Raw genomic sequence first — 25,081 nt, 5'->3', positions numbered from 1 at the left:
AACATTTTAATAAGTGCTGCAGTCAGTGGAGTGACAGACTTAGCATGCAGCGCAATCCCTGAAATAATTGTAACATTTCTGTTATAGTGCATTCATCACACAGAATGAGATGGCTGTTGGAAATTCAAATAATTTCAGCAGAGAAGCAGAAATTTAATTTTTGCTCTTAGGTCATGCCAGATACCATGAGAAGGTTCACAAATAGGATGTCTATAGGCTTTCACTGGAAAACTCCTTTAACTCTTTTATTTTTATTTCTTTCGCAAACATGTACAGTGCAATATATTTCTGTTTGAATAAGTGTGTACATTTTGTCCAAATGATTTTTGCTTTTTTTTTATTTACACAATGAAAGCATAACTTACCAAAATTCTCTTACCTCCCGAAAGCCTTCAAGCCATCTCTCCTCCAGCAAAAACACTCACGTACATTATGATATCGCTGTAAAAGACCTTTCCTCTTTATTCTAACTCCAAATTTGTCTATACTGCTCTTTCTTTTTAATTCCTCCTCTCTAGCCAATCCTTTGTAGTTCTAGGCCATGATTCTCCTCCTCAGAGCACCACTCCGAATCTGCCCCAGCTCCAGCCACCTCCGTAGCTCAGGGATTGTTCCAATTTATGGCAGGATTCCTGCTGCCAAGGGAATTGCTGGCAGTGCTGCAAGCAGGGCTGCCACTGAAGCACCACAAGAGGCAGGAATGCATTTTAAGGGGCAGAAGCACCCCAAAGACCAGGACCTGCAGGCTTGAAGGACTCCGCAGAGACTGAGGCCTACACAGATAAGTCATTTGGCGCCAGGCTGGAGGAAGCAAAGGCCACTACAGGGCCTTCTCCCTCCACAGGGGCACCTCAGGGCCATTGCTGCCACTTCCTGGGGCCTTCAACCACCTTCTCCATGGTAGCCCCAGGAAGTGGAAGTAACACAGGTGGACAGGAGGGAAATCCACCAGGTGCCAAGGCCACAATGCCCCCCTCCCCTCCTTTAGTGCCATTTGCATGCAGTAGGCAGGGAACAAGCAGCCAGTGGAGGGTAGAGGGAGTAAAATACAGGTCAGGTAGTAAAGCATTGGTAGGCTGCACTGCACAAATGTTCCATCCTTCTCTGCCGTTAAGGTGGGATCTAGCACAATAAACTTTTCTTCAGTGCAGTCACTCATCTGAATCTATCACTCAATTTTCTTTTAACAGATTAGAAAGTAAATCAGTCCACCCTCAGACTCTATACTTTATTGAAATACTTGCCAGTCAGATCCTCTGTATTTTGATGGAAGGCCTGGCACACAGTGCTGCCCTGAGAAACAGCAGGATCAGGCAAGTCAATTCCAGTCATCACCATTCCACTGGGCCCTGGATCTGTGGCCCCACTGATCAGTTGGTCTAGTAGCAGCTACCAGATCCTGAAAGCTCTGAGAGATAGCGACATGCATCGTAGTTGCCATGGTCTGAGAAGCTGCTCTCTACTCTCTCCCTTATTGTCAGCAGGTGGAGGGATAAATGGTCTCTGGTTGCTTCTTAGGTGGGGGTCCACTGAAGATTCCATTGAAGCTGCCAAATGCTGCATTGTTGCATGCAATGAAGAAAAAGCTTCCCTGATGTTGCAAAATGAGAGTATCAGACTCAAGACCTGACATTCACCACACATCCTCAGTGACTGACCTTAGAGCCTGCATGTAGGTACGATGTTCCTCAAAAATCCTTCTTTTCAGGGGAGTACCCATGAGTTACTGAATCTCCTCACAGAGTGCTGGTTAGGCTGCTCTATTTAGAATTCCACTGGGTGGAACTTGTGCATCAGGATTCTATGTACATAATAGGGCCCTGATCTGCATAAGTTAATGAGACTTCCTGGCATCTCAGCCATGGCACAACAGCACAAGCTCATTCACAGGACACAGCACCAATAACTACGTATGAAGACCACTGGCATGCAAATCAGAGCTTCTGGCAGGCATGAATGAATGTAAAAACTTACCACTATTCATCAGAAGCTGCCAAGATAAAATTCCTGCTCTCATTACCTGTAGAATTCAAATCTTTCTGGATCTCCTATGGGGTTTCCATTTTACCTGCCCCTTTAATATCGTTGCTGCCTTTAAGGCCCAGGCAGCATCTGGATTTACTCCTCCTCGCTCCAATAGAAATGCCCTCACATGCAACCAATGCATGCTTGAGCAATGTAAATTATGCCTAACAGGAAGTTTGGGCGCTGACAGTGTCCTCCTGGTGAAGAGGTCCAGAGCATTCCAAACAAATCGCCCCCAGACAGCCACTGTCCTTATAAAATCCACCCTCTAAAGTGCTAGAATACCATGAAGACGCACTCACCAATAATGTGGCAATCTCTGCATTTATAAAGAGGTGCAGCTCTATGTTCTTGGATCACATTTTGTGTGTCGATTTGAGAAGCACTGTGGTATGATGATATCATTATTGCATCTGGCAACAAGCTGCAAAGTTCCTTCATTTTAATGAGTTGCATTGGAGGGGAAATCTAAATGATTAAATATTAATGTGGCGGTAATAATTAAAAGCCAAAATCTACAGCAGCTCCTCTAATTGTTTATTCTTGAGCTTATTTTATTTATCTACCATAACACAGGCATTATGCAGTCAGGAAACAGATGTGAGCAAATAAATCTCAGTCAATTCCTATATTGTTATCGCCTCTGGAGGGTGATGATAACAATTATATTCTATGAAATTAAAATTAAACACAATTCAAAGCTAATGGAAATCAAATATTTAAACTGATATGCTGTAAAAATTTATGTTCTATGCTTTGACATTTTAGAATATTCATGACTGTCTGTCACAACTGTAATCTCGGGAGTCTTGTGTTCCCTGTGTACAATGCTGAAAGGTTTTGCATAGGAACAACATAAACAGCCTCAATCCTTAAAAAAAACCTCAAAATTTAACAGGGCAGGGGGAAAAGCTATAACTGCGAGCAATGAAGCAAGCTGTAGTGACAGCTGAAAGTTAGGGCTGTTCTTTGAGCTAAAATAAAGAATAATATTCTGGCATCTTTCATTTTCAGAGTAAATTCTTTTCTTGGAAAATTCCCAATTGAGCATACTGCTGTACACAGCTATCTATGTACCTGTTAATGTATATTTGCAATGTAACCTTACATGCACAGTAAATCCTCTGGCTATGTAAAACTTATGTATAGGTGATTACCATGTGACACTATTGAATCTTACTTAACCAGACTTTAAAGGTGACAATTAAACCATTTACAAAGAAAAAGTTAAAACTTGATTCTGCTGTTCTGCCCATTGGTACCAGTCTCCCCCCATCTTGCAAACTGACTTACTTCTCCAGTCTGGCTCTAACTGGTGAATTAATTGCAGAATTGAAATAGCCCTTACCGGTATTAAGGGAATGTCTCTAAATTCTCATATTCAAAATAATGTATCATCCCATTGATTTTGTTACAAATGTTCAAAGTGTAATTTTTTTCATTGATCAGTAACAAATATACTTTTTTTCTAGAAAAAGGATGTGCGAATGCTACGCCTTATCCAGGAAGTGAACACCACGACCCGTTCCTGTGTACTGTGGGATTTAGAGGAAGACACTGAGTATATTGTCCACGTTCAGTCTATTAGCCTGAGCGGTGTGAGTCCAGCTAGTGACCCTATCTCTTTTAGGACCCCAAAGGAAGCTGAGAAATTAGCCTCAAAAGGTAACGGTAAACCTATACTCTTTAATAGAATGGCTGAGTGATTGGAGCAGGATCTGGCTACTGGCTGCATTTTGCAACTGGATATTACAATTCTGAATAACTTGCAAAGATTTTTAATAGCGTTTAGTTCTGTATATGTAATTAAATACCCATCTTGTTAACTGACTTTACATCGGCAGAAGTTTTTATTGTAATCCTCATTACTGATGCACCACCAGAAAACACAGGCGCACACAGGCTTAGAGGAAAAGAGGATATTGTAAAGCTTTGAGAAGACTGAAAAAATGTTAAAGGCATGGATATATGTAGTTTGCTGTTTAACAAGAAATACCCCCTGGAGACTGATGGAGGACAACAGCATTTAGTTTTTCGTAATTAGCAAGGTAAGGTAGTATAGAGTATTATAGTTTTAATTCCCTCCCCTGTGACCTCTGCCACTCAGAAGAACAAGAGCAGTAACATTGTGGGAACGCCATTATCTCCAAATTTTCCATCCACGTTACACGCCATCCCGACTTGGACACATATCGCAATTCTTTCATCGTCACTAGGCCAGAATCCTGTAATTTCCTACCCAACGCCAGTTTGGGAGCACCATCACCACAAGGACTGCTTCTCAAGAAGAAGGCCCACCACCACCTTCTCAGGGCAACTAGGGATGGGCAATATATACGGCTTTGCCCGCATCGCCCACACCCTAAGGGCAAATAAAAATTTCTAAATTATTGGCATGCAGAGTAATATCTCCAAAGCAGATGTTGTCCTCCAAACAAAAAGATCAGGGTTACTTTCCAGGTCCTGAATGGAAAGGCATGTTAGCTGGATTTTAGGCATTTTGAAAAGAAAATCAGATAAGCATTTGCCACTGGAAAATTTACATTGACAATGACACTAAAAACCCTTCCTGTGGGAAATTAACAGCAACAACAACTTGCATTTATATAACAACTTTAATGTAGAAAACTGTTCCAAAGCATTTAACAGAGGCTTAACTAAAAAACTGAGGGTGAGCCAAAGAAGGAGATATTAGGAGGGATGACCAAGAGTTGGCCAAAAGGTAGGTTTTAAGGAGGATCTTAAAAGAGGAGTGGGAGGTAAGCAAGTAGGGTGGATATAAGGAGGGAATTTCAGAATGTGAGGCCTAGGTAGCCATCAATAATGGGGTAAAGAGAGAGTGGATACATAAAAGGCCAGAGTCAGAACAGTAGATAATACAGGGGTATAGTGCTGCACAAGATTACAGAGATAGGGAGGGGCAAGGCCATGCAGGGATTTAAACACGAGGATGAGAATTTCAAATTAGAGGCATTGTGGGACTGGGAACCAATGTAGGTCAGTGAGGACAGGGATGATGGGTGAGCAGGATGCCGCAGGACAGGATATGGGCAGCAGCATTTAGGATGAGCTGAAATTTACAGAGGATGAAGGATGGGAGACCAGAGAGGAGAGCATTGGAATTGTCAAATCTGGAGGTGACAAAGGCATGGATGTGGGTTTCAGCAGCAGATGGGCTGAGGCAGGCATAGAGGTGGGCAATGTTACAGAAGTGAAAGTAGGCAGTGTTTGCGATGGAGAGGATGTGGGCTCAGCTTGGGGTCGAATAAGATGCTGAAGTTGGGAACAGTCTGGTTCAGTCTGAGACATTGGCCAGGGAGAGAATGGAACTGGTGGCAATGGTACAATGCTGGAGATGTTCTGGCTATCATCAGATAGGTAAGAGTAAAACCAAGCGAGGGCAGTCCCACCAAGCTAGACTGTGGAGGAGAGACATTGAAGAGGGTGGTGTCGTCACCCTTCTCAAAAATGCCTAGATATTGAGGAGGATGAGGAGTGATAAGGCACCATGATCATGGTCACAGAGAGTGTAAATTTGTAACTTTGGTTGGGATTATTTTGGTGCAGTGTCAGGCATGGAAACCAGATTGGAGAGATTTGTACAGGGATTTGAGAGGCAACAACACATTCAAGGACATAAGAGAGGAAAGATAGGTTGGAGATGGGGCAGGAGTTTGCAAGGACAGAGGGGTTGAGGGTTTTTTGAGATGTGAGTTATCATGGTGGTTTTGAAAGAAGGGCCCAACAGTGCCGAATGAGAGGGAACCCTTTAAAATGTCAGCTACCATGGGGGCCAGGAAGGGAAGTTGGGTGGTCAAAAGTTTAGGAACATAGGAACAGGAGTAGGCCATTTAGCCCCTCAAGTCTATTCCACCATTCAATGAGATCATAGCTGATCTGTGACCTAATTCCATATATCCCCTTAGCTCCATATCCCTTAATACCTTAGGTTAACAAAAATCTATCAATCTCAGATTTAAAATGAACAATTGAGCTAGCATCAACTGCCATTTGTGGAGAAGAGTTCCAATCTTCTACCACCCTTTGCGTGTAGAAGTGTTTCCTAACTTCACTCCTGAAAGTCCTGGCTCTAATTTTTAGGCTATGTCCCCTAGTCCTAGACCCCCACACCCATTGGAAATAGTTTCTCTCTATCTACCCTATCAGTTCCTCTTAATATCTTGAAAACTTTGATCACATCACCCCTTAATCTTCTAAATTCTAGGGACTACAACCCTATATTTGTGTAATCTCTACTTGTAATTTAATCCTTGGAGTCCAGGTGTCATTCTAGTACATCTACACTGCACTCCCTTTGAGGCCAATGTATCCTTCCTAAGGTGCGGTGCCCAGAACTGAACACTGTACTCCAGGTGTGGTCTAACCAGGGCTTTGTATAGCTGTAGCATAACTGGACAGTGAGTTCTGCTGCACATGTTTTGTTTCTGTAATTGTGTTACGTTGATGCCATGCTACAGTATCCCTGTGGATCCAGCTACAATAACGTACGTCAGCAATAATAATGACCAAAATGCACTACAAGTCATTTGCAACAAAACAGTCCCATTATTGGTGGTTTATTACTGGTCAGAAAAGGTGTACTGATGGTTATGCAACATTTTTAAGCTGTGATCCTCTTTTTACTGTAGCTGTTCTTAATATTTTATTCTATTTTGTACATTCTCATACTCTTGTCAATAAAGCTCGATACAAGACCCATTTCATATCTAACTGGGTTGCACAGTCCAATTTTAGTTATTTATATATATATATATATATATATATATATATATAATGTAATGTGTATGTCCTTGAAAAATCTTGTAAAAGAAATAACTGGTACCCAAGAAATGAGAACTTTAATAATACAACAGTTTTTTCACAATCAGAACTAAAGAGAAAGTGGTTAAATTGAATTACTTCTGCTCCAGTTAGATGTGCTATAAATCCATTTTATCTTTATTACTTCAGAATGATAAAGTAATGAAATATTGGCATCAAGATAACTATTACATTCAAACAGAATATACATTATATATGTACTGTGGATGGTAGACTATAGCTGAATTAATACAGTAATCAATTAGATGGTCACACTGTTAGCGTAAAATGAAACATAAAAGACACTGGCGGTAATTATTATATAAAGTGTAGAATTCATTTCTTCTATTTATTCATCTCACATAATCACTTACTTTCTTTGAAGAAATTTAAATGATCAGCAATTAGTATGTTTAATGTGCAACAAGGTGTCACCTCTGCCTTGCTGCCTGCAGGATTGTTCCTCTAATATCTCTGCTAACACTCTCCGAAATGCAAGTCATTCAGATTTCATCGAAGGGGCAAGCCCTGGGGCTCTTGATTTGAATTAAACATTGTTTGATGATTAAATGGTAAATGGATGAATGGTGTTAATGCAGAGGCAATCTAAAATACAACTTTAATCCTGAATATGAATGGTGTTTAATGCTGCATATTAAACTCATAGGCCTTGAAATTACGCTGTGGCACACTGCTATACAAATACTTAGCCTCTTTGTGAAATTTGATTCTGTATCTTATCAGAGGCAATCATTTTAAACAAACTAAAATAACAAATAGAAGAATTTCAGACAAATGTATTAATTATTCATACACTAGTATCCCACAGCATTACTTCAAGGCCATATAAATAGAAAATCAAAGTAATTCCACCATTCTCCCCTCAATCATTCCTCAGGCGTGTTGCCAACACACGCAACGTATGAAGAACTAATTCATACCCCACCCATGACCTTATAATCATGATGTTTGTGAATTGATTGAGAATCAAGTAAATCAATAAAATCTAAAGTGAATCCAAATCCTACCTGCTTTTATAGGGTAAACCCAGCTACAAGAATTGTTTAACTGATTTCACAGTAATAGAATTGTACAAATTTATAGCTGTTCTGATGAAACTCTTCCCAAAGACCGAATATTATTGCACTAAGCCATACACACCAGGTTCAATCCTTGTGCTGTTGTCTGACTGAGCTGTGCCAGCACAGGAAGGTTCTACAATTAACCTCATTGTTCACAGGCCAAGGAAAGAAAATAACTGGCCAGAATTTCCATTCTTGATCACCATCCAATGACTACTGTTGGAAATCGACATGTGCAAACACCTGGTTAGAATAGGATTGGGCTCAATAATAATGTTCCCCATGGTTGAATACCCCACCGAGGCTCACTGCCAAGATTCACACAGGAAGAATGGCAACTCGTGCATCCCTGATTTCATTCACTCCACCATTGGCAGCTGTGCCTTCAGCTGCCTAGGCCCTAAGCTCTGGAATTCCCTCTCTAAACCTCTCACTCCTCTAAGTCATTCCTTAAAATCTACCTCTTTGACCAAGCTTTTGGTCACCTGTCCTAATATCTCTTTGCGTGGCTCAGTGTCAAATTTTGTCTCATTATGCTCCTGTAATGCGCCTTGGGACATTTTATTACGTTAAAGATGCTATATAAATGCAAATTGTTGTTGTTGTGTGAAGCACCTAAGAGTTGCAGGTAGTAATCACCATCATCGGGAAAAGAAGAGGACAAGGAGAAAGTGAAAAAGGGGATTTTTTTTAAAAACAATGTCTAAATAAGCTTTAGATAGATCAGACACACAATAGAGATTATAAATGTACAGTATTTATATAAGGCAAAGGGCCATTCATTAATATTCAACATTAGAAATGTAAAGAAAATTCAGATGTTGTAGGACAGGACAGGGCTGAATAGTTGAATGCATTTAGAGTTTTTTAAGAAAGAAAGATAGAAAGAAAGAACTTGCATTTATATAGTGCTTTTACATCCTCAGGACATCCCAAAGCGATTCACAGCCAATTAAGTACTTTTGAAGTGTAGTCATTATTGATATGTAAGGAAATGCACGAGCCAATTTGCACACAGCAATGTCCCACAAACAGCAATGGGCTAAACAATCAGATAATCTGTTTTAGGTATTGGTTGAGGGATAAATATTGGCCAGGACAATGGGAGAACTCCCCTACTATCTTTGCATAGTGCCTTGAGATCTTTTACATCCATCTGAGAGGGCAGACAGGGCCTTGGTTTAACATCTCATCCTTTGACAGTGCAGCGCTGCTCAGTACTGCTGAAGTGTCAGCCTAGATTATGTGCTTAAGTCTCTAGAGTGGGGTTTGAACCACTGAGCCCAGGCTGACACTTTCAAAAAAAGAAAAAATAAGGAAAAAGAAAAAATGGATCTTTCAGAATAGTCCTTTCTCTCTGATGGTATCTGGGGACTCATTCTCTCAAAGGGTCTCTTTTTCTTGGTATCTTGGGGTCTTCCTCTGAGTATTTCGGGAGCTCACTCTCTCAAGGTCTCCATTTTGGATGGATGAATTATTTTGACCTTGCAATTTTATATCAATGTATTCATATTTTGACCAGAAATAGATAGTTGTTATTGCATTATTACAGGTTTTGTTTGCTAGATTAAGATCAATAAATAAATTTAGGGAAACAGTTGCTTATTGCAGTTTTAACAACTTAATGATCTTGTGTCATTCTGAAATGAGCCATTTTTTAAGTGGAGTATTACTGTACATAGTACTGCCATTTGTTGAACCTTAGACTTGTGCACAAAACAGCGAGAGTATTCCTCTCCCAATTAGGACGTCTGTGAATCCAGTTACCAGGGAGAGCAACAGAAGTCAGGCCAGCAGCCAGGGATAGCGGCAAAACAAATCCACTAATGAACAGCGGGAGGGGAAAGCACATTTGGAGAGCCACAAATGAAAGAACTCTGGATTCAAAACTGGAGCATCCTCAGAAGGCATATTTCAATCTTTTACTAATCAGGCAAGATTGTGAAAGGCCCAAGGAAAACAAAGACTTAACAACTCCGATGAGAAGATCAAAAGACTGTAAGTAGCAGTGAGCCAAGAACTGGAACAGTGTCCCAGACTACTTCAACCTCTGCTTGCAAACTAAATGGGCTGGATTTTCCTCTGAGCGGTGAACGAACGACGCCTGCTGCTTGTTAGACTTGCACTTACCTACAAACTTTTCGTTTTTTTCATGACAAGTTGCTCTTGTGGGGCGCCCTCTACAGGGTGTCTGGGACCTGTGTGAACGGGGCAAGCAACTGTCTATCCCTTAATCAATCAGATTAAAGCACCTTAACAATCCACGCAGAGTCAGAACCAGGAAATGTAAGTTAGAAGAGTAAATTCAATGTACAGAAAGCAAAATAAAGAGAAGGAAAGAAATATTGAATTAAGGGACAGAAACAGAAAGAAAAAGTAAAAAAATAAAAATTCTAAAAAAATTATTTTTTCTTAAATGTCCAACAACAATAAAAATCAAAAGGAATGAGAAGCCACACTTCTAAAAGTTAATCTTCAGTGCCAGAGAGGATGTTTGACAGTCATTAAAACTTATCACGCTGTTAAAAAGGGCACTTAGATTTAAATAACTTGACGTACCTTTTTTTGGTGAGATTGCTTTGTATCCATCAGGTCAGTGCAGGAACTTCACGCTGTTCCATTCATCTGAACGATGAGTCAGCCGGTGAGATTTCCTTCCCGCACAGCTTCTGGAGGAGCAGGGCATCTGGTACAACAACTTCCGGATTTCCCCGTTTAACTGCACGTGCAGTCACTGGAAGTTGCTGTATCATTTGCACTGAAATAACGGTGAGCGTTGTTAACCCCGCCGTTATTTTTAGAGCAAAATCCAGCCCAATATTTTGTCTATACAATACATTTGTTAAGCTCTGATAGAATCACTACACTGTTGGTATACACTCCACAATTCTTTTTTTGGTTGTTAGCTGCCATAACATAGCTGTAAGCAACTATTGTAAGTTGAAATATCTCACAACAGTGACCCTGGTGGTTTCTGACATGCAAAAGGCTAGAAGAATTTGAAGGAGTTCCAAGAGGAGCAGTGTGTGAAGCTTTGCCACTGACTTGTTACAGAATACTGCAGCAGTTCTTGCATTCATGGTATCAAATAGAGACATACCTTAAGTGTTAGCAACCCACGTGTTGCTGTTTCACTCTCTCTTAGAGGTTCAAATCACACTAGGATATTAGTAACAAACTTGTTAGCAAATCCATTTGAAATTCCTTTGTCTGCTATTTTAAGATAAGCATCAACCTATTTTATACCTTTGTTAAAATAGCAAAGAATATCGTTCAAATGCGTTAGTGCATTTGCTATTAATATCACACCGTGCTAGTTCAACCTGATGATCTTCAATAACTCCGTTACACTACACAATGAAAAATCAATGCAACATCACTGTTTGGAAGTGGTCTTACTTACATAACCAAAAATCAAGGTCAAGTCAGCACAGGAAGCATATACTGCACTTTTTTGGCCTAATGAAAATCTTCAAATGGGTGTCCGATGTTCATTTTCTTCTCTTGTTGGGTGTGTACAAGCACTTTAGTACTGTATAATGGATTGTGCTACACTCCTACCAGTACTTTTGCAATGAATTTTTGTTTTGTTGGAGACAGTTCTTACTTTTCTCATTGTACCAGATGGCATATTAGTGCAGTGAACAGTGCAGGTAAATTATAAATTCATTTTCCTGATCCCTTCATTTTATTTTTACAGCTATCTGTAGGAACTCAACCAAATTGATGTATTGAAATGCTCATATGTAAATCAGATTATCAAGGTTATGCCTCATCACACAGGAATGCTTATGCAAGGTGGAAGGCCATAATTTATCTAAAACCTAGCAGATAGCTAAAGAAGGCTCAAATCACTGAGTTAATATGCTCCCAACCTCAGCCACGGCTGAAAGAAAGAACTTGCATTTATATAGCGCCTTTCATGACTTCAAGACGTCCCAAAGGGCTTTACAGCTAATTAAGTACTTTTGAAGTGTAGTCACTATTGTAATATGGGGAAATGTGGCAGCCAATTTGCGCACAATAAGGTCCCACAAACAGCAATGAGATAATTGGCCAGATAATCTGTTTTAGTGATGTTGATTGAGGGTTAAATATTGGCCAGGGCACCAAGGAGATCTCCCCTGCTTTTCTTTGAAATAGTGCCATGAAATCTTTTACATTCACCTGAGAGGGCAGACAGGGCCTCCGTTTAATGTCTCATCTGAAAAACGGCACTTCTGACAGTGTAGTGCTCCCTCAGTCTGCAGTGAAGTGAGAGCCTACATTATGGGCTCAAGTCTCTGGAGTGGGGCTTGAACCCACGATCTTCAGACTCAGAGGTGAGAGTACTACCACTGAGCCACGGCTGAAGCACCAAGTAGACCTTTAACAAAGCTAGTGATACATTGCTGCTTAAAAATATATATTTATTAAGAATGTTGATCATTTGAACATGAAATATACTGTAACCTACTGAGTAATGTTAGATTATATGATCAACATGCCCAATCCACTTTAGTTTATAAAATTACCTGTCAATCCCCCATGGCGTTGCACAAAGGGAGTCTAAATTAAAGGGGTAATTTTAACCTGGCCCACCCAGCAGAAACTGGGCAGGTGAGCCGTTAAAATTGCCCAAGAGACATGCCCTCTGACATCCCATTTCCTTCCCACAGTCTTCCATTTTACCCTGTTCTTCTAAGCAGGCAGGAAGGTCACAGCGGGGTCCTTCTTTAAATATGCAGATCGGGCTTTGATGATGTCATTGGGTCCCAACTGCCATCTTAACCAGTGACTTGAGTGGAGAAGCTGTTGTGGCTGTTCTGCCAAGTGAAACCTAGTAGGTAGAAGAGGCCCAAACAGGTAGGTTTTAAAACTTTAAAAACATTTCTTTGTGGGGCCCGGAAGAGCAAAGTTTAGACCTGCCCCTCCCCGGGAACCCCCCATTTCCAATCGCAAGGCCTTCCCATAACCCTTTCCCTGTAAATTACCTGAGGGCCGTTGCTGGCGAGGCAGGCAGCCCGCCCAAAATTCAATCCTGGAGAAGTGTGAGCTGCCTGTGGAGGCGCAGTAAGCCCGGAATATTTAGATTAGGCCCAAGGTCCAATTTTGGGCCACACTAATTTCTACCTCACGGTTTCCATTATGAATGTGGACGTAGGGGATTAAAATTGGAAAAAGTTGTCCTATTTTTGTCATGTTTTTATGTCAACAAAAAGTAAGGCCCCGATAGTTACGGGGAGTTGGGGATGGTGAAAGTGAGGTTGAAATCGGCCGAAGAACCTGGCAAGACCGGGCCTCATTTGCATCTTGTAGGTCCGGCTGGCATGGGAGGGCTGGGGTGGGAGGCCGTGATCGGAAGGGTTGGCGGGGGGGGAGGCCCATGATCGGGAAAGCTGGGGGATGAGGCCTGCGATTGGGAAGGCTGGTGGGGTGGGGGGGGGGGTAAGAGGTTGGAGATCGGGGCTGGGGGAGGGAGGCTGAAGATCGGGGCTGGGGGAAGGCCAAAGGCTTCCTTGAAGGGCCTGGGTGGGGGGGGGATCACTCCTGCTCCTGCTTGCTAAAAGAGCCACTTACCATGGGGAGCCGGCAGTTCCTGCCTCCATTTCACTGCCGAGTTTCCCGACCCCTGGGAAACCCATGCAGCAACAGTTAATTTCAAATCAGGCTTCCAATTGGACTGTAGGAGCCCCATTTAAATATGTAAATAAGCATCCCGCCTCTCCACGGCGGGACACACGGACGCCCCGATAGCCACCGCTGCAAAAATGGCGGCGGGTGCGTGTGTAGCACGTTGGGATCAGGTTACATGGATTTCACATTTTAATCGTTCCCCTGATGCTCTCGTGCCCAATGTCGGTGGGTGGGTGAATAATATCAAGGCCTAAGGCTTTGTAGACTGGAAGTACATACAGGCATAAGATTTTTAATATACTAGTCGATCTTCATAGCTTTGCACCAGGGTCAAGACCAAGGCCGAGAAATTGGTTTTGCACTGGGAACTGGAGCAAAGTGGGCAGTGCGACCCGAGCACACGCCTAAAGATGGACGCATGAAGTCCCCTTCCAAATTGCGCCTTGAGCTTCATTTCCATAAAAACCGCGAGCCATGGACCCAATGTAACTAGCTGTTTGAGGCCTTCTCAAAATTAGTCGGCATGGATACCGAGCTAGGCCACAGGCAAGCCCTGGAGGTGAGGGGATGAACAAATGGGAAGTGGGGCGGCAGTGGGCTGACAACGGCCCACAGTATTGCTGCTGAGCCAAGTAAAAAGTAAAAAAACTAAGCTCCAAGGCCAGGAATGACTGAAGTTAAGTATTCCCCTTTTAAATAATCTCCTTCCTGATTGGCCTCTAACAAAGGATTAACGTATCAAAATCTGTTTTGTTTATCTTTTTTATTCATTTTATGAACCCCTTTTTGGATAGGAACAATCCTCAAAGCATCATTAAACAGACAAATACTGCACTGGCACATATTTCACCATTGTACACATCTAAATTTTCGTTAAACTTATCAAACAGAAGAAAGTATGGCCCTAACTTCCCAGTCCCTCCCTCCTGCTTTCATTATGCCTTACTGCAATCCTCATCATTCCCCAGCTCTCTCTCCCTAAATTAAATTTCACATCTCGGGTAACTTGGCCCCAGCAGTGTTTCCACACTCATTCCCCCTTTGAGAAGGATGGAGACGAATGTGGGAGCAGATAGCGAGGGACATGGACATAGAAAGAGGAAGCAGTAAGAGGAAGAAATTGGGAGGGAAACCTGATGCAGCACTAGCCACCGGAGAAGACTTACAGCATCTGCTAAATGTAGCAAAATCATCAACCTGTTTATAAACTACAATTTCTACCATTTTGCAACGCCAACTGCACAGAAGAAATCTTTTTCCCTGCATACTTATATGTTTAGCAATGTGTCGACAGCTTATACTTATGTACAGCAGTCTAAACGTCTTCAGTATATCTTTACATTTCTATAATCCTGCATTATGATATTCAGCATTACAAATTTTCAACAAGTAATTTTCCTGCAATCATTATGCAGTGTATTTGAGTGTTTACAAAGGATTTTAATGCTCCCTGATGTAAACAGTAACTTCAGTCATACTGATAAATCGCAGTGTAAGTTGTCTGATATTTTTTCAGTAGTTAAATAGTTTTACTAGTTGATTCCCAATTTTATCTAATGCTTCTGTCACTCAGTTAGCTGTTTAATCTTTCACTTACAGATGAGGTGAAAGCACAGATGCTGCAGCGACGTTATACACAACTAAGGACAGGCGAGATGATCATTATTGTGGTTGTTCTAGTCATGTGGGCAGGTGGGTGTTTGTTCTACATCTGTTTCCCTCTTGGAATTCGAGGAAATATTAACTTATTTTTGTTTAGCTCGCTGTTCAATCTGGCAATGTGAGAGGATGTGGGGTTTGTTTTTCATTTCAAATTGAAAAGCATTTTTGAGCACTTAGGGAAATCGCAAACATTATTACCAAACCACTTCATTCAATATTTAGTAAGCTTCTGTTATCCAGTCTAGAAATATTAATTGATTTGTTTGTTAAATGCGGGTCATATGCTTACAACCCTTTATCAGCTAGGATTGAACCCTGCACAAATCCAACAATTAACAAGTTCTTTACTTGTAGCCAATTGCACCACTTAGAATTATTAGAAGGTTACAAGATCCCACTGTTAACCCCACCCCGTACTTATCCGTCACTAAGACTGCGTAATTCAACATCCACAACATTTCCCACCTCATTCCTTACTCCCTTCCCTGTGCCAAAACCCTTATCTATTCATTCATCACCTCTTCTCCTTGTCAGTCTACCATGCTGCACCTTAACTTGTCCAAAACTCTAAACCTCTGCTGCCCATCAACTTGTCTTCACCAACCTTCAGGGGCACCCAGTCCTCAAACAGACTAAATTCAAAATCCTCATCCTTTTTTATAAATCATTCCACCACCACCTCCACACCCTACCTCTGCAACCTCTTCCAGGCCTACATGCCAATGTACTCCCTCTGCTGTTCTGACTCTGGCTTTCTTTGCATTCTCCCCCCGAATCTCCCAACAGTGGTCGAACCTTCAGATGTCTGGCCTCTACCTTCTAGAACTCTCTCCCTAAACTCCTCCACTTTGCTACCTCTCCACCTTCAAAAGTCTCCTCAATACCTATACTAATGCGTTCCCTTAGCTCCCCTAATTCCTCTTCTGCTATTGTCCATTCCACCTTTTTGAAATGCATTAGAACATTTATTACATTAAAGGTGTCATGTTATTGGGACAGTGAGTTCTGACAAAAGGTCTACAGCCTGAATGCTAACCCATCTCTTCTCTTTACAGGTGTTAATGGTCCAGGTGTGTATTTCTAGTTTTATCTGTTTTCGTGTCAGATTTCCAGTTGTTTTCTTTTATCTCTAGGACAACTTTATAGTTTTTCTGTTAACCAATACATTTTTAGAAAGCATTGATTCAATGATACAAACACAATGACATAAACACTTTTGAATGAAGTTAATCTGGTTTATTTCCAGTACTATGGTAAACTACTTTGCTTTATACAATGACCCTGTCTATACTGATACATAATTAGTTCTGTGTCCTTTTCGACCATGGTAATTAATGCATTCCAGTACAACCTGCTTTTCATAAATGTGACACCATGGACAGGTATCCCTATCAATGTACAAATACGTAGCTGCTATATTAACTGAGCTGTGAACAGCTATCTTGATATACTTCCATCCGCCAAACTAATTTACAAACACAAGCCATTGTCCCATTGCTAACAGACTGGAGCATTTTTCATTTGACCAATTCCATTCGGGTTGGGCTTCATTTCCATAATGTGGAAGGAGCACCCACAGGCAGCTCGCCGGTTGGGAATGGGGGGGGTGGGAAATCCAGAGACTCCTCCATTGAGTCAAGCTAGAAGTAATGAGTTTAAGGTTGGGGGGTGGGGGGGGGGGAAGGGAAGAGGTCGTGGACAGGCCAACAGCAAGCTGGAAGATTTTTGCGGGGCCAGGAGTCCACTCAACGTCTAGGACCAATGAGAGGAGCATGCACAACGCATGCCATGCCCATTGATATAGGAAAGTGGCATCAGGTTCCTACAAACGGTACAGCACCCTGATTTAAATAGGCTCCCACCTGTTTCGGGCGAGAGCACCGACCGTTCATTTCGAAGCTGCTCGACAATCGAGTCACGTGGGTCTCAGGCTGCCAATGGGCGGGATTTTTTAAAAAAATGTGTCTGCCAACTGCCCCAATTTTCAGCATGAACATAGTGGTATACAGATGAAAATTTCCCCCACTGTCTCCTGTCTTCCCATTTGAAACTTAGTGAAGAGAGAGCAGTCTCCAATCTAACTATTTAAAAAAACGAAATAAAGTCAGAAATTCCTTTGTTTGTCACATATATAAAAATGAGATAATACGAGCTGAAGGATCTCATTCCTATCGCCTTATATCTCACTGAATAATATGAAGTAGGGTATCAGAAATCTATGGAACCTGACAGGTTACACTTTACAACGGAATGTAGCAGAGCTCAGAGAGATGGAGGAAAACATTTCTGCAATATTATGAAGAACATACAAAGGCAATTTAATTTTTGTAAGGCTATTCAACTGCTAGCTGCAGAACATTTAAAAGAGCCACATCACCTCAGTTAAGTTGCACCATTACAAACTAAGCAAACAATGGCTTTTCTACAACAAACCGTAAAATTTAAAAGCTGTACAGATACCAAAGACAAAGAAAGAAAGAACATGCATTTATGTAGCCTTTCATGGCCTCAGGATGTCATAAAGCACTTTACAGCCAGTTAAGTACTGTTGAAGTGTAGTTACTAATATAATGTAGGAAACGCAGCAGACAATTTGCGCACAGCAAAGTCTCATATAAAGACCAGATAATCTGTTTTTTATTGATGTGGGTTGAGGGATAAATATTGGCCAGGACATCGGGGAGAACTTGAAGTAGTGCCATGGGATCTTTTACATCCACCTGAGAGGGCAGACGGGGCCTCGGTTTAATGTTTCATCCGAAAGACGGCACCTCCGACAGTGCAGCATTCCTTCAGTACTGCATCGGAGTGTGAGCCTAGATTTTGTGCTCAAGTCTCCAGTGTGGGACTTGAATCAACAATCTGCTGGGTATTCAAGAACTGACAAAAGTGACTTCTTGATGTGATAAGTAAATGCTAAAGAATTCTGCTGATGATGCAGCGTTCAAAAATTATGAGGTGGAATTTGGCTCCATTGGTTTCTCCTACTTGGGTTATCCCAGCGTGGTTTAGTTATTCATCTGAACTTGGTACTGATTGCTAATTGCTCCTTTTTTGCTCTTTGCCAGGTGTGATAGCCTTATTTTGTAGGCAATATGATATCATCAAAGACAATGAACCTAACAATAATAAGGACAAAGCCAAGAATTCTTCAGAGTACAGCACACCAGAGCACCCAACGGGAGGACTATTACGCAGCAAGGTAGGAGAAATCACTGGCTGCCATGCAAGCAAAATCTAAATATGTTTAAATCCTGTGATACACAGAGATGAAGAAACAATATAAACAGATAACAAGGTCTTTTTGGACACTAAGGAAATCAAAGGATATGGGGATAGGGTGGGAAAGTGGAGTTGAGGTAGATCAGCCATGATCTTATTGAATGGAGGAGCAGGCTCGAGGGGGTCATATGGCCTGCTCCTGCTCCTATTTCTTATGTTCTTATGTGCTTAAGGGTTGAATAAACCATTAGTGTCTATGTAAGAAGCAAAATTGTGAATTCATAACAATTTGCATTTATCAGGAATTCACTAATATCAGAATTATATACAGTCAAGCACCATTGTATAGTTCAGATATATGCACCTTTTGGTTGAATACAATTTTGTCCTGAGTTCCGTATAAATTGGTTTCACTGTGTAATATATTTGAACAAAAAACTTTTTTATTTTGTTATTACAGTGCCAGCTTCTACCAGCCTCTCTCTGTAGATGTATGTGTGTTTCTACCATTGCCAGATCTTCTGTCTCTTTATCTCTCTCCCCCTGCCTGGGCCCCTGGTAGGCTGATTGCAATGCCTGTGGAGTTGGGGGAGCACTCCTACTCCTGGCTCCACAGGAAGGTGTTTTCTAAAAAAAAATTTTAATACTTACTTTTTGTTGGTGAACGTAGGAACCGCTGAAGAATCCTGAATGGGGCAGGTCCAATGTCTACCCCTTAATGTTAGATATGAGTTGGCGTTACTGTATGTGACTGTACCATTAATCTCCTTGCCATCAAACCTGCATGTAAGTTTAATGAAACTGCTTTGAGGATGACAATAAGCAATATTATAGTTTGCACTGCTATTTTCTACAGTGCAATCTATAAAACTCTCTGTAGGATTCAATGAATAACATGAAAACAGATGAACTTCAATAATGATTTTGCATTTTGCAAAGCCTTTAATAGAATTATAAGACCAGCTGATCCTACCTAGAGCAGTTTGTAGTATCTCCGAGTGTATAGAATACTATCTATGCTTGATCAGTAGAGATCAAAAATATTCCATTTTCAGGTCAATTCTAAAATAAAAACCAAATATTCATGAATTGTTAACAGAGTCATTCTTTCCAGTCACTGTCACTGGTGGTAATAGAGCTGAACAGGCACTATGGTGGGTAGTAAGAAAGTTACACAGAGATCCATCCCATCAGACCTCTATCCGTTCTTTTCCCCTTTCCAAGTTTCAATCAGGCGCAAGATGAAAACAGGTAAAAGCTTCATTTTAATATTAAAGATAAGTAATGGCCTGTGCAATTTCCCATTATTGTTGCTGGGATTGTGTTGTGTGCCTTGGAATATCAAAAGAAAACTGCCTTTGCAGACTTCATTTCACTAAGGAGGCAGTGAAAATGTGCATCTCCTAGAACCTAACCTCCAGCCAACCTCCATCACAAGGCTGCCGTTTTGTTATAAAGATATATTTTCCCTATTTTGCTTCCTACACATTGAACTCACACATCCCTGCAATCCTTCTTAGCTTGGAGGCAATCCTGCCAGGAAGAAACAATTTTCTCAATCTTTCCAGGAGAACCATCCTGCTATTGTTTCATGGTCACCTTTGAGGCCAAGGACAAACCCAAACTTCTCTTTGTCATCACTAAGCTCTTTTTCTGACCTTCCTCTCCACATTCTCCATCTACAGCTCTAATTCTATATGATGTGGAGATGCCGGTGATGGACTGGGGTGGACAAATGTAAGGAATCTTACAACACCAGGTTATAGTCCAACAAATTTATTTTAAAATCACAAGCTTTCGGAGATTATCCCTTTCGTCAGGTGAATGTTTCACCTGACGAAGGGGATAATCTCCGAAAGCTTGTGATTTTAAAATAAATTTGTTGGACTATAACCTGGTGTTGTAAGATTCCTTACACTAATTCTATATGTTTACAAGACCCAAGCCATCTGCTCAGCGGTTTCTGCCTCCTCTGATTTCTCCTCCATTTCATCCTTGTTCCCCTTAACCACCACCAGAGTTGGGGCACATTTCAGCACGGGCTTCCACCTCCATAAACATGAGCCATTGATTCTGGCCCATCTTCCGGCCTCGGGGTCATTTAAATATTTTCTGTGGGCTCCCTGATCTCAACCAAGTGTGGGAGTGGAGGTTTGCTGTGGCAGGACTCACAGAGGCCTGTTTTAATTTGGAACCATTGCCTGCACAATGAATTGCTCTGTGATTGATTTTACTGGCTTTCTGTATTTTAGCAATGCATCACACAACTTCCATGATAAAGCTGGAAGCTGTGGAAGTATATAACCAAATCTTGAACTTTATCTGGGATGTGTGAAAGATTCACCAAACCTAGCTCTTTCTAAGAGGAGTGAGCTGTCCGTTGTTATCCATCCTGTCCAATATCTTTATCAGCGATGCATTGGATGGTAACATAAAGGATTGCCTCGGAGTGTCTATTCCAGACATTTCTTAAGGAATTGCAGCACCCCTTATCACAGTTGCTATTATGTTTTTGGCAGAGTCAACTGCGAATCTATTGCATTCTACTCAACACCTTGAATGATGGACAAATCAGTAGGATGTAATGATGGGTGCCCTTAAGTGCGGCATTATGGCTTTGCACAGTTCAAAGAGGATCTCAAAGGTACTGATTGGATGGTGCATGGAGCATTTGTCCCAACACTAACCCTTCTCTGACTTACACCAACATACCACTGAATATCCTGAAGGGGGAGTTAACCTCACACCAGTTGTATCTCTTTATCAAAGTTCCTCACATGAGGACCTGGAATAATTGGTGATGAGTAAGCTTGGTATGCAGCATTGGACCTAGACATCTCGAACATCACGGTGGCTGGCATGTTGCAAGCTGCAGTGTATAGATTCTGCCACTATGCTGAAGTCAAATGTCCATTGTATATCTCATGAAAAAACTCTAAAACATGGGCCGATAGCTGCTAGAAAGCATTACCTGGAGGCTCGGTCTGGGAACGTGCACTCATATATCCAGAATTCCATGCCTACCATGCCTTGGTTACAGACAGGCTAGCAAATGCTGCTGAAACTCTATACCTCCAACTTGTGGAACCATCATTCAGTAGGATGTGGTATGTCAGGTGGATGCATTTACACATATTATGCTGAGCTGTGGGCTCCAACTCTCACTTGCAGTTATTAATGACCATCTAATTGGGGAGGGGGGTAGGCACAGTTTCTCTGATGTCAAGGTGGCTCCAAGATGATCAGTCTAGCAATGGAAGTTTGTAACTAAGTCCACCCACATTGACAGACTCAGTAATCCAATATCTGAGCCAGTCACGTCCACATATTCCACAGGACACCACTGTTCCCTCTAAGCTGTGCGCGTGCGCGGCTGCGCAGCAGTTTGTTGTGTGCTGCGCACGTCATCATTCCGTCTGTGCACCAAACCAGCGCTCTCTGGTGGAGATGCTGCTGAGGAGACGTCAGCTACCAATCACTTTGCAGCAAGGGCAGGAGTTAAAGTTAGGTTGGACGGGAGCATTGGGAAAATAGTGTAATAGTTGGATGGGAGTTTTGTACTGCAGATGTCGGCGTCTAGTGCGGGTCAGTGGTACAGCTGCTCAGAGACTGGTCTCCACAAATAGTATATTGTCCGATGGATGGATATATATATATATATATATATATAGGACAAATAGTGGAAATGTGTATATATCTATATACATAAAAGTAATAGTGTGACAGTTTTTATATATAGAAGAAATAGTGTAAAAGTTTATATATATTATATAAAAATATAAACTAATTTGACAAAGTGTAAAAGTTTATATATATTTATTGGATAAATAGTGTAAAAGTTTATATATACATATATATTTCCATCCCTTCATGATATAACTGATTTGAGTTTCCAATCAGAAAACTTCAGCACCCGAGGATTCAGTAAAGATTCAGTGAGAAGATGCATTCAGTTAAATGAAAGCTTTTCACCTCTAGTGGGAATTATGGAGAATTGTTACTTTAGTCTAAAGACAAATATATTTAAAGCATTGGTAGCAAATAACATTGGAGGGAGTCTACAATTAGTGCAATTAACAGTTTTTGTCACCATCCTATTCGACGTTAGCTTCTGAAGTAAACTACAAATGAACCCAAATTACCCTGGCATATTGTAATAATCGTTTATCAATTTCTATATTTCATATTTACAAATTAAGTAATTCTGACACAGATCATGTGTAATACTGTTATTAAAGATCCTTCTACAATTGTGCTAAAATATACTTTCCAATCACATTGGTACATTGTAATCAAAACAATGAAGTTGATTTAAATTGTTTTATACAACTGCTATCCAAAAGCCCTCAGTTGCCCCAAGGATTGTCTCTTTTTATCTTTGTCTGTTGCCTCCCTCAGTTCAGGTTCTTCATGACCAAACTGCTCCCTACCTTACATAGAGGCAGCCAAAACTAATGAGATCTACAAATTTACAATTGTAATGCAATAATTTTTTAAACCCTGCTGAGGATTCAATGTGGGTGGGGGGAGCTTTAATTGAACTGTTCCCTATCCCCAAATTCACACTGACTGATTTGGCAGCTGTTTTGTATTTCCGACTCAATTTAAAAATTCTGATTGCACACAATTTATTTCTGTTTGAATCAGAGTCATTAAGCTGATTCAACAAAAAGCTGATTGGAATCATTCCCATCAGATAATTTTTAATAAAATATAACAAGACTGGTCTGCTCAATCCTAGTGCAACTTAAGAAACCTATTCCATAAATGATATAAATTTATCAGCCAATATAACATTAAATTGTTACAATTATCTATTATCTTGTACATTTGTTCTGTTTGTTATATGCCCTGAATAATGTTTTCCAAAAAGATGTTCAATTCAAAGTTGTGATTTTTTTTTTACGGTGGCACACACAGCCTTTATATCGGTGAACAAACCCAAATTCATTCCGCACATGGCCAAAAAAAATTAGAGGGAACATTGCTGGACACTGATGATGATTCACCAGCCATTTTAGCTCATTAAGTGGAGAAGTAGATCTGTTACCGGAGCTGGGATTCTACCCACTCAGTTCCAGAAAACCCTGCAAGCCAGTGCTCAAATGGATATAATAGCTCGGGTTGAAAAAGCAGCAAGAAGCTCTGTGCCAGAAGGATGTGCCTTTTCAAGTGCTTAAACTGCAGCTGTACCCCTAGTGCACACTTGAGGGTCATTAAGCTTTGGCTTTGCTAACCTCTGCGTAAGTTATCTGGATTTAGATAAGTGAGCAGTGGCCCAATGGGGAAAGAATTAGGCAAACAAAAACTCTACCTGTGGGGATTTCTCAGTAGCTTGGTTTTTAGACTCTTAAACAGGTTGATGAATTTCCACCCAACAGATCAACAAAAAAAAATTATACATAATATTACAAATATGTTATCAAAGGCATATATTAGTTTTAAATAAATCTGTTTTGGCTTACATTCAAATGCCTTTAGGCTTAATGCCAGCACTTGACCCCTGTTGATAACAACCTCCCAACATTGGATGCTTTTAGTAAATAGGGGCTATCTATGTCATAAACAATTATTTTTAATCACTGGTAGAAAATCAGAGATTAGAGGTTTTAGGTAGAACCGTATATGTAAAGTCTCTTACAGTGTCTACTAGACTCTTTCTTGCACCAGCTTCCAATTTTTTTCAACCAAGGGAAGTATCCAAAGATGCATTCCTTTAAGGATTATAACGATAACAGTTCTCATTATTATTATTATTATTATTTTTAGGATGTGAAAGTTCTCCTACTAGAACACTAAAATAAACCTGCAGCATATAAATTAATATAACTTTTAAACTATTAATATAACTGTAAAACAATTCAAGTAACCATAAAAATTAGGAGTAATATTTATCATTTTAAAGTATAGATAAAAATCTATAAAGAAAACGAGCATTGTCAAGTTATACTCTACAGATTAATAACCCTGACTCTTGGATCAATTAAAAAAAACACTCCTGGAGATTATCTTCCGAGGAAAAGAATCACATCAAATGATAACCTGCAAACCACTTCAGAGGGGAAGAATACTGGAAATGTACTATGTGGAGTCTAACCTCCATCTGAAGACTAATAATCACTGCCTAAAGGTGAGTAGTCTGTCATTCATTTTTATTTGCTTATCCACTACATATTGTAGGTAACTTTCTCACAGTAATTTATTACAGAGAGAAGAATGCATCCAGAACAGAACAGAGCACAGCTCTGCCAAAGTGAATGCTTTTCTGTACAGTTAGTTTACACAGTAATGCCTGCTGAAGATATGCGGATTGCTCCAATTTATCCTCGCAGGTCTCTTGACATGACCGTTGTTGAACGTTTGCCCAAGTAGTAACTACTGTATGCATAAAATCTGTCTTCAGAATGCTCTTAAATTGTTATCTGGTAGCATAACACTGAAGTCCCAATCCTGAAGGAAAAATAGCATTAATCCTGATGGTGGTTGACGTAGGCATACTTGCACTTAGGGTCGATTTTAACCAAATCCGCCCAGCAGAAACCGAGCAGGTGGGCAGTTAAAATTGACTAGGTTATCTGGAGCCGCCAGGAACAGACCATTTGGGATTTTAACCTCCTCTATTGAGCAGAGATAAGGACACCAGCCCAAAGCAA

At 40.8% G+C, this 25,081-nt stretch overlaps 1 protein-coding gene across 1 annotated transcript in view; it reads left to right on the top strand.

Moving 5' to 3' along the window:
- Window positions 1-24,227, top strand: part of fndc5a (fibronectin type III domain containing 5a) — a 64,307-nt gene extending 40,080 nt beyond the window's left edge. The window contains exons 3-6 of the mRNA XM_068006943.1: window positions 3,498-3,690; window positions 15,144-15,236; window positions 18,275-18,408; window positions 24,198-24,227. Of these exons, the coding sequence (XP_067863044.1) occupies window positions 3,498-3,690; window positions 15,144-15,236; window positions 18,275-18,408; window positions 24,198-24,227 (450 nt within the window). The remainder of the gene's footprint in view (window positions 1-3,497; window positions 3,691-15,143; window positions 15,237-18,274; window positions 18,409-24,197) is intronic.
- Window positions 24,228-25,081: the final 854 nt, after the last annotated feature.

The sequence above is a fragment of the Heptranchias perlo genome, chromosome 26 (assembly GCF_035084215.1).
Source record: "Heptranchias perlo isolate sHepPer1 chromosome 26, sHepPer1.hap1, whole genome shotgun sequence".
Taxonomy (NCBI): Eukaryota; Metazoa; Chordata; class Chondrichthyes; order Hexanchiformes; family Hexanchidae; genus Heptranchias; species Heptranchias perlo.
This window is presented reverse-complemented; position numbering and strand designations above follow the sequence as displayed.